Raw genomic sequence first — 13,367 nt, forward strand, 5'->3', positions numbered from 1 at the left:
TTTTACAAAGCACCGGCACAGCCCCCCCTAGGATTCAGTTACAATTTTACATTTTCGTTAAACACTTTAAATCCTGTCCGATAATTATTTTAAGTTCAAAATGTATTTAAGCCTGATAATTTGCAAAACAGGCAGGTGTAGAGCAGTAGCGTAAATGCATAATTTAGAGGGAGCGATCCCGGCCCTGCTGCACGTCCCCGTTTCCGATTTCTCCAGAATAATAAAAAATAAATAAAAACAGTGTTTTTATTATGGATGTATTCATTTTCCTGCATTTCCTAATTGCCCCCAACAGACGTGATTAGTACAAGAAGTTTCCACCGTACAACAAAATAACACTTTACTTTGAGAAACAAACCACTCTGCTTCCCCGTCTCACTGTGCTTAACTGCTTAACTTATTATGGGGTAAAGTTTCAGCTTTAAAAAAAAACACAACATGTTAGATCTCCTTTTGCAAAATGTCTAAAATGTATTATCGGACAATCCTTATAAATTACACGGTAGTAAAATGCTTGCAAGCCATGCATTGTATCTGTCTTTCAGGGTTTTACTGTCTTGCAGTTCTGCAAATCAGTTGTTTTGGCAACGTCTGCACTCATGTAAGACATGAGAAACAGGACGTTGGCCCGTTTTATTCACCCTCGTTTTCTGCCAAGGAATCTTGGGTCTTTGGTGGAAATTCACGTTTGACTTAATGTTTTGAACTGCATGAAACTCTATGCACTTTCTGAAAAATAAAATAAAATAAAAAATCCAAGCATCAGCACAGTTTTAAGTTTTATAAAACAAACGAATTAAAAAAAAAAAAAAAGCAAAGTTTGATGAATTAAAAAAAAAAGCTAATTTTCCCTACTTTCAAAGTTGAAAGTGTTTTATTTGTCAAGTGTACAGTACAACACAAGGCCATTCAGTACAATTAAATTCTTGGGGCATGACAGGCAACAACTGCATAGTGGGCATGAATAGATAAAATAGCAAGGCAAACATAAGTAAGAGTCGATGTTACAAATACGGGCAAGAAGCAAACTACGGGCCAACTTCCAGTTTAAGTCATAGCCAGTCATTTGCATTGCAGAATAAACTTGGTGTAGAATAAACAGCGCACCAAGTGATTACAAAGGTGAACACTGTTTCATTACTGCTCCAAAGCGGTTCAAGGCTGTGTCGCCTCTTGCTGCTGGTCCAGGTCCCCAAGGGCTGAGGCCAGTAACAATTACACCTCCAAAACTGTACTTCAGGGCTGTTCAACTACACTCGGTTGGGGCCCAGGTTTTTAAACCCCTTTCAGGCCCCTGAAAAATGACCTATAAAGACATTTTAAAAAAGTTTAAACGCTAAACACCCTTCATATTCTTCAAATCAGTTCAAAAATGAAACTTTAAAGCTTAAAGTGATGCTCCAGTTTTTAGGGAAAATCCTCAGGAGCTAGGGCATTGCGCTAACATAGCTAGGGGCGGAACTGGTATGGACCTTCTTTAAAAGGAATCAATACATTTCATATTCTCAAGATGCACCCTGCTACTGCATCATATGGTTATTTCTTGTTGGCACTTCAAATCCTACAAGTATTTCGGAAATGATGTATCCATACTGTTTTTTTGCTTAACCAGCGTTTTTCAAAGGGACGGTCTGCATTAAGGCTGGAGGCCCGTTGGGCCCGCGGGCGTCATGTTTTTTGGTATTGTTTTCACACAGACATTTCTGAAAGAACTATCTTTGTTTATTGTTGTTTTGACTGTATCACAATCATTTGGCTGGATTTTGTGATTGCAATAAGGGATTTGAGAAGTCGCTTCATTTAAATCTTCTTATTTTAGCAAAATAGGACATTCATAAATGTAAATTGTCAAACAAGAGGCCTCTTTTTCTGTTTTTATTGCAAGAAACCAGTTAGAAAAAAGTATTGCATTACTTTGGAGTCGGTTGTTTTTGTTTTATTTTATTGGAGCAAAGGCATGGTGCGGTATCAACATACTTTTGGACAAACAGTAGTTTTCAGTGTTGCAAATGACTTTTCTTCAATACGTCAGACAGAAGGAAATCATTTTCAGATTTCCCAAAGTTTTCTTCATCAGCCTTGTTCGACTGTGGGAAGATGCGTGTCATGACCTGCTCACTGTTACACCTCGTTTCATCTGCTGCGTGTGAGTCAATGAAAAACAAATGCACTAACACGACTGTTGGAAACTATAAACTCATGTTAAGGGAGCATCATTCGCTCCCTGTACAACCTGTATTGCCTGAAAAGGAAAACTTCTCGCAAGATAGAGAAGACGTGTACACGGTCAAGTCAGTGGATACTGCCAACTTTATGCCTGGGGACCATGGGATGTATGGTGCGCCAGGGTGGTGGAAGCCCATCATTCCAACATAAGCTGTAGACATTTTGCACCAGGAATACAATTAGTGTACATAAAAGCAAGAACCAAATATATGGCACTTTTGTCTGTGAATACAGCTAAAATCTACTGCTTGGCTAATTTTTGAATATGTTTATTATTTTCATTGGCTCTTGCATCGTGTGTGTGTGTTCATCATAGGTATACATTCATACTCACATAATGCATCCACCACAACATACTGTACAATCAGAAAAACAAACCATATTCACATAATACCTCAGTGTTGTTATAATATCTAAACTCAATATTCTCATCTTAATTCTGTTCATTCCTTTACCAATTATATTTCTTCAATCAATCAACAATATTTAGCCAATTAAGTTCACATGATAGATGTTTTTGCTGCAAAATGCTGAAGTTTTCACAATTGTTATTTTCTGCCTATGACGGCATTTTATAACATTTTTATTCTGATTGTAGAAACCTAAGCAATCAATTATAATATCTTATCCAACACAATGAAACTTAAGAAAACACAGGCAAATAGACAAAACACAAGCAAATTAAGAAAAACACAACCGTATTAACAGAAAACACAACCACAGTAACAGAAAACAACCAGCCACACTAGATGCACTGATCTGCAATAAAATGTTAAACTAAATGATTTGTCTGTCATTTATAAAAAAAAAATATATATATATATATATATATATAGAGAGAGAGAGAGAGAGAGAGAGAGAGAGAGAGAAGTATAAAAAAAATAAAAGTATATAAGAATTTACACAAGTAATAACCTGGAGATGCAACTATCAGACAAATCGTGCCATGTGAAACCACCATGTCCAAAAACTCCACCTGCTTCCTCCATGCAATTAATAATTAGAAAAAAAAAAACTTTTATATCAACCTCCAGTTTTCTATTTAAGCCATTTAAGTGTGATATTCCAGAGAAAACAGCTTCTACCGGTTCTGTGATAGTGTGGTGAAGTTTGCGAATGATTCAAATCGTTTGGGTGAACGAACTGAACTGAATCACTCCCTGAAACGACCCGTTTATCACTCAGTTCAGTTGAGCTGTGTCATTTGTGATTAAGAATCACGTTCGCAGTGACTGTATTCCTGCAAACCAATCAGTGGTTCAGTGAATCAGGGATTTTCATATTGTTCTCTGTGCTGCCTTTCATATTGCTATTGAGCGGGCTCCCACTGGACAGATACCCCGATCAGCCACAATCATTTAAACCACCACGAATAACCACTAATATTGTGTAGCTTCCCCTCGTGCCCCCAAAACAGCTCTGACCCGTGGAGGCATGGACTCCACAAGACCTCTGAAGGTGTCCTGTGGCATCTGGCACCAAGACGTTAGCAGCAGATCCTTTAAGTCCTGGAAGAATTTGAACCGACTCGCAAAAAAGAGGCATATTGACAACTTTAATGAGGAAGCTGGCGATAAACATATACTGTATATACAGACAAGGTAATTCAAATGGATACAAGATAAATGTTTTCAGGGTACAATATAATTCGGACGCAGAACTTAAACCACCCGATCGGCCTCCGTTGGCAGCGCTTAACAGTGACACTCCTTCAGCCTTAATCGCAGCGATAACCTCGCCGGCTCTCTGGAGTTGTTTCACCCAAGAAGTTAACCAGACTAGAGGAAAAAACAAATAAAAAAAACTTTACTTTTGGTGTAAACGAGCGTTTGGGAAAAGCCCAATTCCCAGCTGTGGTACAACAGATTAAACAGGGAAGGGAGTGAACGGAATTATGATGAGAATATTGAGTTTGGCCATTATAACAACACCGGGGTATTGTGGGTTTTTTTGTTTTTCCTGATTGTACCGTGTGTTGTATTGTGGATGCACTCTGCCTATGGCGCAAGACACAATGTAAACAATGTACATATTAAAAATAAATAGTCCTAGATTTGTCAAAAACTAAAACACTGCCACTTCATTTTTTTTTTTTTAATACAAAAAACATGTTTCTGTTTTCATTGGGAATTGCAATCAAACGCCACGGTATGACCAGAGCACCTGAGACGCGCACACACACACGGTGTGGAGCAAGGTGTGGATCGCTGTCACCGGAAGAGCTTGAACGGCCGCATCACCGACTGGACGGCTTGTTTGGGGTAGGGCTTCAGCGCCAGGCAGGTGGGGGCGTTCTCTGGTTGTTCGACCCACAGCTTGTGGAGGACACCTTTCTCCCGCAGCACCTCCGACAGGTCGGAGAGGGACGACTGGTCCGGCGCCTGGAAGAGTCAACACGCGTCAGTCTGCGGAGCGAGACACCGGAGGCGGACGTTGACGTTCCGAGCGCCCGGTGCTGCCCGGACACGTTACCTGGAGCACGACTTTATGCATGGCGTCCAGCTGTGCGAGGTACTCCTGCGTGTCGGGGTCGTCGTAGTGTAAGTGGATGGCGGCGGTCGCGGCGTGGCAGGCCTGCGCTATGACCGCCCCCAGGGGCCAGGCCAACTGCTGGACCAAATCCGACCTAACGACCACATACTGGACAAGCCGCCGGCTTCCCCCGGGGCCCGACGCCGCCATGTTCCTGCCTTCGTGGGCGGTTTCCGGTCTGCGTGGAAGTGACGCGAGACTCGTAACGAACCAACCGTTTACATTGTTTGGGAATCGGGGAGTCGTTCGTGCGCGACTCTGTTACTGCAGCCGGCGGCTCGGCCCCAAGTCGAGAGCGACGGTTGCGCCTCCAGCACAAGGCGGTGATGACGATGACGACGACGACAAGAATAACAATACCGGTTCTATTAATTCAACATTTAATTTGTAATGTGCCTTTCATTGGGGAACATTCTCAATGTGCTGCTACAAGAAACAAAAACAAAAAAAAAAGAACAAATGAGAAATAAACAAAAATAATAAGGAGATGGAAAAAAAAAAAAATCTGCAAAACAAAACAGAGCAAGGTTGAGGCCGTGAACCCGACCGAATCAAACGATCCAAAAGTCGGAAAATCGAACGAATCTTTTTTTCTTTTTTAATCGAGTCACTCGCAAAGAGTCGAATCTTCCGAGTCCAACCTTTCACCACGACTGTGCGGGCGAAGCTTTTGTTCGGCGCTATTGGTGGTTCGAGGACCCGCCCCTGTCTGCAATTGGTCCAAATAGCAGATGGGCGTGTTCGTGAAGGCCGAAAGGCGTCGTGGGAGCAGAGGTCAACTTTCCTTTTCCGGTTCATCCAACGTCAATAAAAAAAACTAAACAGTACAAACGGAAGTTGTGCATGAAAGACACAATAACAAAAATATAAACATATACAAATAAATATACATACATACACATATAAACAAATAAATCAATGTGTATTTATTACATTTCACTGCATATATGTATGAAAGTATGTATATGTATGTGACAAATAAAGAATCTTGAATGTACATGAAGGAACACAGGATCAATACAAAGTGTTCAGTAGTTTAAGTGTTAAGTCTAATATGTCAAGTCTGGAGATCCCAATAATGAGAGAAAAGGTGTCAAAGTGAAATCTTTGCGTTAGATACACTGTACTGGTAGGTATAGCTTGGATCACCCTGTCACAATATGTGTGATGAGACATAAAACAAACAAACAAAAAAAACCCCAAACGTTTTATACGAAGATGAACGAATGTCAACATTTCTGTGAGAGTCAGAAGATTTGGTACAGCTCCGAGTTGCGAATGAAATTCCCGCAAGCATCACTTCGTTCTATCACGCTTTATTGAGGTGAACTTCAAAGTGTAAATTAATCCCATTCAATATGAATTATGTCAGATGCCTTGATCACAAATTTCACCGTGACGGCCCCTGGGGACATCACAGTTCTCAAACAATCCCCCAATTGAACGCTCATCCCATGTGATCAACAAAGATAGTGGTATTTGATGAATGGCTCATTGTTCTGCAGCACTCTTTCAGACTTTCTGTGAGTCCACAATTTAGAGTTTTTAATAAACGGTTCAAATAATAAGTAATGACAGAAATTAATCTCACATTAAATGCCAAACATTTAAGCCTGAAAACATACATTGAATCTCCTTTTTGAAAACGTGAAGCACAATGTTGTCAAACGGTCTTCATGGAATACAGAACAAATGCTTGTAAACTGTGCATTCTATCAGGTTTTCTGGGTTTTATTGACTCTTTTACAATTCCACAAAACAGCTCTTTTGGCTACATCCAAGATGATCCAAGCTGAGTTTCCCATTTTTCTGAAGGGAGATTGAACATGTTTTTTTTTTTTTTTAGACTTAAAGGTTTGCCCGATTGACTGCAGTTAAGCACAGTGAAAAGATGCAGCAGAGTGGTTAGTTGGTCAATAGTAATGTGTTCAACGAGGTTTTGCTATGAAAAGTTATCAATGATGGGATCTAACATTTTAATAAGGCCCGGGTTGAAAAATAGCGAAATAGTAGTAAAACAATAGTTGAAAAACCTTTAAATACCGTTGTTCGCATTCTTCAAAGTTCAAGATTCTATTTCCGTTTGTAAATTTGCTGACAGATCAGAGAACAGTAAGGTATCAATCGTTTGGTTCAAAGACACAAATCACACATTTAGAGCGACCAGTGTCAGAATGAGCGGATGCCTGCTATCTTTCTGATCTGTTCAAATGTCAGCCAGAATGTCATGGACCAGGGTGCCTAAAAAGAAATGGGAAACATAATTAATAATAATTAATATGCAGATTATGTTTACGTTTAGATATTGGTTTATCAGCAAAGATGGGTTAAGTCTACGATACCATTCTCATCCAGGTGGGTAGAAACCCTTTGTAGAGTGATGCAAACCCTTCTTTTCTCACAGACTGCAGCAGGCAATCAATGGATGACTTGTAATGCAGGCCCCTAAAGGAAGAGACAACCCATAAGACGCCTGTAAATTATTCAAAGCAATAAGTTACATTTAACTTGAAAATGTAATTTAAAACCAAGCCAACATGTTACATGAATATTTAGATATGGATGTCTTATCAAATCCTGTTTTGTTACTTTTATACAAGCTTTTGACTTGGAGAACCAAACATACAGGATTTGAGATCAAATCATCAAGACTGTCTAGAATGCAGCAATTCAGAATACAGAACGAGAGGCAAAACACAGAGTGCAAACGGGAGCTGTGATACACACCACTAGTTAATTATCGGGATATGGAGAGGCGCACCGCTGCGTGTCTTCAAGACAAACGCATGGATGTCTGTATACCACCTGAAGCTCAATGTCGACAAGACGGAGCCCCTGCTTCCCCCGGGGACAGACTGCCCTCACACAGGCCATTCATCCTTTACAATCCATAACAGCAAAGCATCTCCATCTCAGGCTGCCAAGAGCCATGGTGTAATTCTGGACAACCAGCTCCCCTGCTCTGCCCTTATCACTGCTACAACTCTCTCCCTCAGGTTTTCCCTCTTCAACATCCAAGGAATACGGCCACACCTCACGAGGGACGCGTGAAACAAGTTCTGCTTCAGGCGCTTGTCACCTCCCGTTTAGACACTGCAACGCTCTTCTGGCTGGACAAGCGGTCTGTTCCATCAGACCTCTCCAGCACACCCAGAACGCAGCAGCCATCTGGTGTTCAACCAACCACAATCCTCTGATGTCGCAGCCCTCCTTCGATCACTTCACTGGCTTCCCATCTCTGCTCGCATCAAAGATGCTGGTGGTCTCCTAGACGGCCGTCCATCTAACTGCTCCTCCATATCTACAATCACTGGTCAGGTTCCGGACTCCTCCTCTTGCAGTCGGCCTCACTGCTCCGCCGCTACATGGTCTCAAGGGTCGTTCATCCCAGGAAAGGCGACTCTTCTCAACACCGGTGCCACAATGGTGGATTGAGCTCCCCCCTCTTGTCAGAACGTCTGAATCCCTCCCCATCTTCCGTCGCAGACGGAAGACCCATCTCTTCAGATTACACCTGGACCTTACTTGCACTGACCTGTCTACCCCACGAGCATCTTTTTTTCCCTTTACTGTCTGACAAACTTGCGTTACAAAAAACAGCTCTCTCCAACTCTACGAGTTGCTGCGTTTCTGGACAAAGTTCGCAAGCGTAATAAAACTCAGCACTTTAGTGGACATTAACCTATGCAAGGTTAATGCTTAGATTTTGGGTCCTAGGGTCTATGAAATGACCTCACCTGCCATTAACATCCCTGGGCTGGTTCATGATTCTAGTTTTGATGACGTCCGCAGGAGTTCCTAATGTAGCGGCCACCAACCCCGAACACGCGCTGCATAGAGGAAAAGGTTTGTGTCAATGGCTCAAAACAAGACGAAGTCAGTCTATTGTGTCTTCAATGTAATGGAACGCAGCACTGTCTTTAAGACGGAACTGAAACAGCAGTGACTGGAAGGAATGATACCTTGATAAGCCATGACACAGGCTGTTGTCCTGCAGTGATGTTTTCCTCAGTATGTAGTGCTTGGCCGTGTCATATGTTGTGAGATCTGTTAAAACAATGCAACAGGGAAAACTCGGACCACAATTCCCTTTAAAAGCCACTTGTCACCCTCTCTTTATTAAATGTACACTCCCAAAAAAGATTTGTATTTTACATTTGGGCTGTCAAACAATACACTTTTCTGTAATGAATCACTTGTTGATATTTCATGAAAAACACACACTGTAAGAGTTTAACTTTATTGAGAACCACAAAGTGGTTAAAATCACTGTTATCTGGAATATACTTCCAACATGATTGCGGGACCTGGCGCAATTTCACACACAGTCAAAGTCAAAGATTGGAAATTCAGGAAAGTTTACACAACTTTGCATCTGACCTGCTGTCAATTTACCATTTTAGTTTGTAATTCCCCCGTACAATACACAAAATGGCAACATTTATGTTTTATATTGTACAAGGTCCCTCACAAACAAAAACATAAATAAATAAATAAATAAAACCATCAAGTTCATTTATAAAGTCCTTAATCACAGTAACGGGACACAAAGGGAGGGATCCCCTTTCCAGGACTAACGCAACAAGTCTGAAACTGTATCATATGCTTCAATGATAACTACACAGTATGGAAGTCTACCGTGCTGATGCACAGCGCTGCAGGCGAATGTCTCTGTGAGAGATGTGGGTCAGCACCAGGACCAGTCCAGGAGGATTAGGGACCACGGATTTGTGGCTACCTCCACATCTCAACAAACAAATTCAATATTTCCAAATTTCTGATTAATAGAATCTCAGACGTTAAGAAGAAACTCCAGACGATAAATATATTGGCAAATGTATTGGGAACCTTCCTGGGAACTGATATGTCTGTCACTGATCCTCCCCCACGCCTCATTCCTGTGCCCCCCCCCCCCCCCCCGGGATTATAAAGGTTTATTTAACTCATCTTATTCCATTTAGTCGAGTCTAATTAAGTCTGATTAACAATGCAGCACAGGTTGTGATACAATGCAAATCAGTAGCTTCTTGAACCCAATGTGGATTCCAAAAAGCAACATCTGAATTGTCTCTCCGCTACAACGTCACTGCATCACCTCTATCCCTCAATAGTTCCATCAATGGTTGCAAGGTTAATGTGATTTAAAGGGATATGCGTGTTATCCTTTTTGTTAAGATGGCTGTGACTGTGATACAGCAGGTTTGATACTATGACAGAAAGTACTTATTGTGAGTCGCTTTGGACAAAGGCTTCTGCTAAATACATAATGTTATGTAATGAATTAACTGTTATTAGAATGTGATGTTTGACAGCCCTAATCCACATCATGACCATTCCTATTTATCATCCGATTAGTAATGTTAGTTTCACTCTGTGAAGAAACAAATCCATGGAAATGTTCTCCTACCTCCGAGGTTGACCAGCGCAGCTCTTTGAACATTGGGGATCCATCCAGCCCACAGAGCCCTCACGCCGCCCTCAGAGATGATCTTATAGAATGCTTGGCGTACCCCACATACACTGCAGTACAAGTCATTCAAATAGTTAAATCAATAGGGAGGTGGCTTTCTTTCACATTTGACAAACAGTTTCATGCATTACACAATATGCAGCCAAATGTGGGCAGATTAAAATCTTGAGAGCCTACAGACCGTGGTGGCTTGCCTTCCAGCCTGCGCCTGCCCTCCATTTGCATCTGGACCTTGACAAGGTCAGTAGGACTGGCCAGGAACTGCCCCAAAGCTCCAGCTAACATACCACATATGACTGCCTTCCTGTTGAAAGCACATGCAGAGCTCACCAAGTCAAAGTCATTCATCCAATCCAGCTTCACACATCTCACATCTAAGATGCTGTAACCATATGAATTAGTAAGGAACACTGACATAACAATTATCAAGCATTTTTAATGCTCAGCAGAAGGCTGTCTGTCTACTAGTCTTGACTACTAGTGTCTACAAGGGACTTTTAGTTTCTACTAGTATCTACTCGGGTCTTTTGACAAAGACATCAGGTCGAAACACATTGATGAGTCAAGTGTATGACTTGATAAAAGTCAAGTCATGCACTATAATATACATTAGTTACGTTGGCTCTCTCAATAAGGAGTAATATAGAATTAATGTAATATATATTAAAATAAATCTATATAAGCTGTCTGAGTTTCCTGTTTTTGGACTGCATTTAAGCACAGTGAGGTGCTGCAGTAGAGTTGAAAAAATGGCAAACCTATACTTTCACCCCGTCAGATGATAATCACCCCCCAAGCTCGAAAAATATTGAACAATGTGTGGTGCAACTTTTTGTGGCACATATCTATCCATACTCTACGGAAGAAGAAAAAAAACAATGATCTTACCAGACAGCAAAAGCGTTGTCATCAGGCCGACCAAGCACAGAATCTCTGAGCTGCTCATACGCCAACATTCTTCCTCCAGAGTACACTGGACAAGAAACATCTTCTTAGGCTACAACACCGACTCAAGAGAGATGTACAGGTAATTCAGCCGCTCCCAAAAACAGACTGTTGTCATTGGAGAGATGGAGAAGGGTAGAGGAAACGGATCTGGGGCTGTATTCACTGACGATAGACCCATACATTTAAACCAACCTAAACACACACCTGAAAGGACCAGAGTGTGCCAAGCTGAAAGGAACACTTAAGGGAGCAGTCCCCATTCCCAAATCGCCGGGGGTCAGTTGAACTCTTATTTTATACAGGTCCAACGGTTCTCACTGGTGGCGAAGATGAAACTTGGATGCGTTTAGCGAAGACTTTTCGCTCACATCAATGCCAAATCCACTAAAGACATTCATGAACGTACAGCATGTTAAATAAATGGAAACACATACCATTGGTGGTAGTTTTATTTATTTATTATGATTTATAATGGGTTTCAGTCTCTATTCCACTGATTTTTAATGCAATCTGCAACAATGGAAGGATTATATTCAGTAGTGTTTGTTAGTGTTTCAGTAGTTTGTAGGTTGGTTACAAGCGCAGAATGCGTCTTGTTATCACACTTGTTGGTTGAGTGGAATCAAAACGTATTTAAAACCTAAGAGTGACGTGTGCACAGACCCAAGACGAAAACAAACGGGAACATCTGGACCCGAGATCCAGTTCTGGATCCAGGTATATTTTGGAGGATGATTTACTGTCATGACTGGACGGACTGAGCTAAATGGTAATAAATAGTCTGGAGGCCCTTTCTACCTATGTGTCTATAGACAGCTGGCGTGACCCCCTGCCACAGTCTGAGGGGTCCCTCCTCTCGGACAACCCCCGCCGCAGTTCGCAGCATCCCGCGGTACGGAACGTGTCCGCCGCCTCGCAGAGCCGCCTCCCCCTGGATTTGCAGACGGGTCTTGGTCAGATCCAAAGGAAACGTCACTGGATGGAAAAGAAAGAAAGAAAGAAAAAAAAATAGACAAACGGCAAAGACTGAAAACTGAACGAATCTTTCGTTCGTAAAAAGCCGGAGTCTCCAAAAAGAGTCGAACCTTTCACCGCTACGTGACGTCATGTTGCGCGACTTTGTTTTGCAGCTGTTGTTGACGTTTCTGGGTTTTTAAATGGGTTTTGCATCCGATTTAAAAAAAAAATAATAATAAAATAAACTAAGATATATAACAGGGGACACTACGCGTGTATTGTACTTGATGCCACAACACCAGAATATTAAAATACAGCTTCGGTCGAAGGGAAACGCTAAACGATAAGCCCATTCATTAGGAACTATCCCACCGAGGCAACACGGAGAGAGTTTATAAAGTTAAATGGAGTTCACCGAGTTCGGCGACCGACGCTGCACACGCCGACAGAGCAAACTTGGAGAGCTTCGGCCAACGTGCGGCTCCCGCTGGATGCGGCTGTCTCTGCATTACTCCCGTTTCCAAAGTCCCGAGAATAAAGGCGCGGAAACGCTCAGCGTCTCATCTCCGCAGCCCGCACACGAGCTCCAGCCGCGCCGAGGAAATCCAACAACCGTTTCACCATCTTCTGTGATATCCCATGGGAAACGTAGTGCCGGGAGGCAACACGAACTACACGCCCCGTGGTGCCCCGGTGGTCCTGGGTCGGGGTCTGACTCGCCGGATGTAGGTGGTCGCTATAAATCCCGGCAGTGTCGCTCGCCGTTCTCCTCCCCCTTCCGCCACCTGCGTGTGACCGTTTTCAAAGTCCCCGTCGCTGATCAATTCATGATCGTCATTTGTACTTGGAAAGTCGTATCACACAGTCGAACGAACGTCTTTTACTATTCTATGCGGCGTCTATCTTGAGGGGATTTAGCCATTTTGGAGGCTGGGGCTCGCCTCTCCACGCTCAAAGGTTCCACCAAAACAAGTTCCCGCCCGACGCTATTTTGCAAGGGCACCGTCGCGCCGCCCAAGACAACTGTGGGATTGGTTTAAAAAAAAAATAATAATACAAACAAGACAGCGCTTTTCCCCTGCACCAGAATGACAGTGGTTCGAGCCACACCTTTCTTCAGACGAGGTTTGGGGATGTGTCTGGCTGTGCGATATTCCTTTCCAGTCAGTGCATAAATGGAGTCCAAAAAACCCGACAAAAAATACAAAATCGACCCCCCTCCTTGGATTAGGTG

The 13,367-nt window shown here is 42.4% G+C and overlaps 2 protein-coding genes across 3 annotated transcripts; both read right to left on the bottom strand.

Moving 5' to 3' along the window:
* Window positions 1-3,761: 3,761 nt before the first annotated feature.
* ptrhd1 (peptidyl-tRNA hydrolase domain containing 1) lies at window positions 3,762-4,925 on the bottom strand. 2 transcript variants are annotated; one of them, XM_080020799.1, is made up of 3 exons: window positions 4,699-4,925; window positions 4,441-4,607; window positions 3,762-4,004 (listed from the first exon to the last, which is right to left on the bottom strand). In XM_080020799.1, exons 1-3 carry the CDS (start codon window positions 4,906-4,908, stop codon window positions 3,944-3,946), a joined length of 438 nt encoding a protein of 145 aa, XP_079876925.1. In that variant the 5' UTR covers window positions 4,909-4,925; the 3' UTR covers window positions 3,762-3,943. The 2 variants fall into 2 exon arrangements, with proteins under 2 accessions (XP_079876925.1, XP_079876926.1); XM_080020800.1 differs by having other exon boundaries at window positions 4,390-4,607.
* An 886-nt stretch (window positions 4,926-5,811) lies between these two features.
* On the bottom strand, window positions 5,812-12,829 carry slc25a27 (solute carrier family 25 member 27). Its single transcript, XM_080019647.1, has 9 exons — window positions 12,549-12,829; window positions 11,975-12,151; window positions 11,117-11,201; window positions 10,410-10,532; window positions 10,166-10,278; window positions 8,721-8,805; window positions 8,496-8,588; window positions 7,101-7,203; window positions 5,812-6,999 (listed from the first exon to the last, which is right to left on the bottom strand). Exons 1-9 carry the CDS (start codon window positions 12,640-12,642, stop codon window positions 6,928-6,930), a joined length of 945 nt encoding a protein of 314 aa, XP_079875773.1. The 5' UTR covers window positions 12,643-12,829; the 3' UTR covers window positions 5,812-6,927.
* Between the last annotated feature and the right edge of the window lie 538 nt (window positions 12,830-13,367).

Source organism: Zeus faber (genome assembly GCF_960531495.2).
Source record: "Zeus faber genome assembly, chromosome: 2".
NCBI classification, from domain to species: Eukaryota; Metazoa; Chordata; class Actinopteri; order Zeiformes; family Zeidae; genus Zeus; species Zeus faber.

Bases quoted from the DNA above. Each gene is read 5' to 3' on its own strand.
- ptrhd1 (XM_080020799.1), bottom strand. From the start codon at position 4,908: ATGGCGGCGTCGGGCCCCGGGGGAAGCCGGCGGCTTGTCCAGTATGTG. The intron at 4,608-4,698 runs GTAACGTGTCCG...TGACTCTTCCAG, and splicing joins TGCATAAAGTCGTGCTCCAG to GCGCCGGACCAGTCGTCCCT. The intron at 4,005-4,440 runs GTGACAGCGATC...TTTTTCCTCTAG, and splicing joins CGGCCGTTCAAGCTCTTCCG to TCTGGTTAACTTCTTGGGTG.
- slc25a27 (XM_080019647.1), bottom strand. From the start codon at position 12,642: ATGCAGAGACAGCCGCATCCAGCGGGAGCCGCACGTTGGCCGAAGCTC. The intron at 8,589-8,720 runs GTATCATTCCTT...TCCTCTATGCAG, and splicing joins CTGTGTCATGGCTTATCAAG to CGCGTGTTCGGGGTTGGTGG. The intron at 7,000-7,100 runs GTATCGTAGACT...ATTTCTTTTTAG, and splicing joins TACCCACCTGGATGAGAATG to GCACCCTGGTCCATGACATT.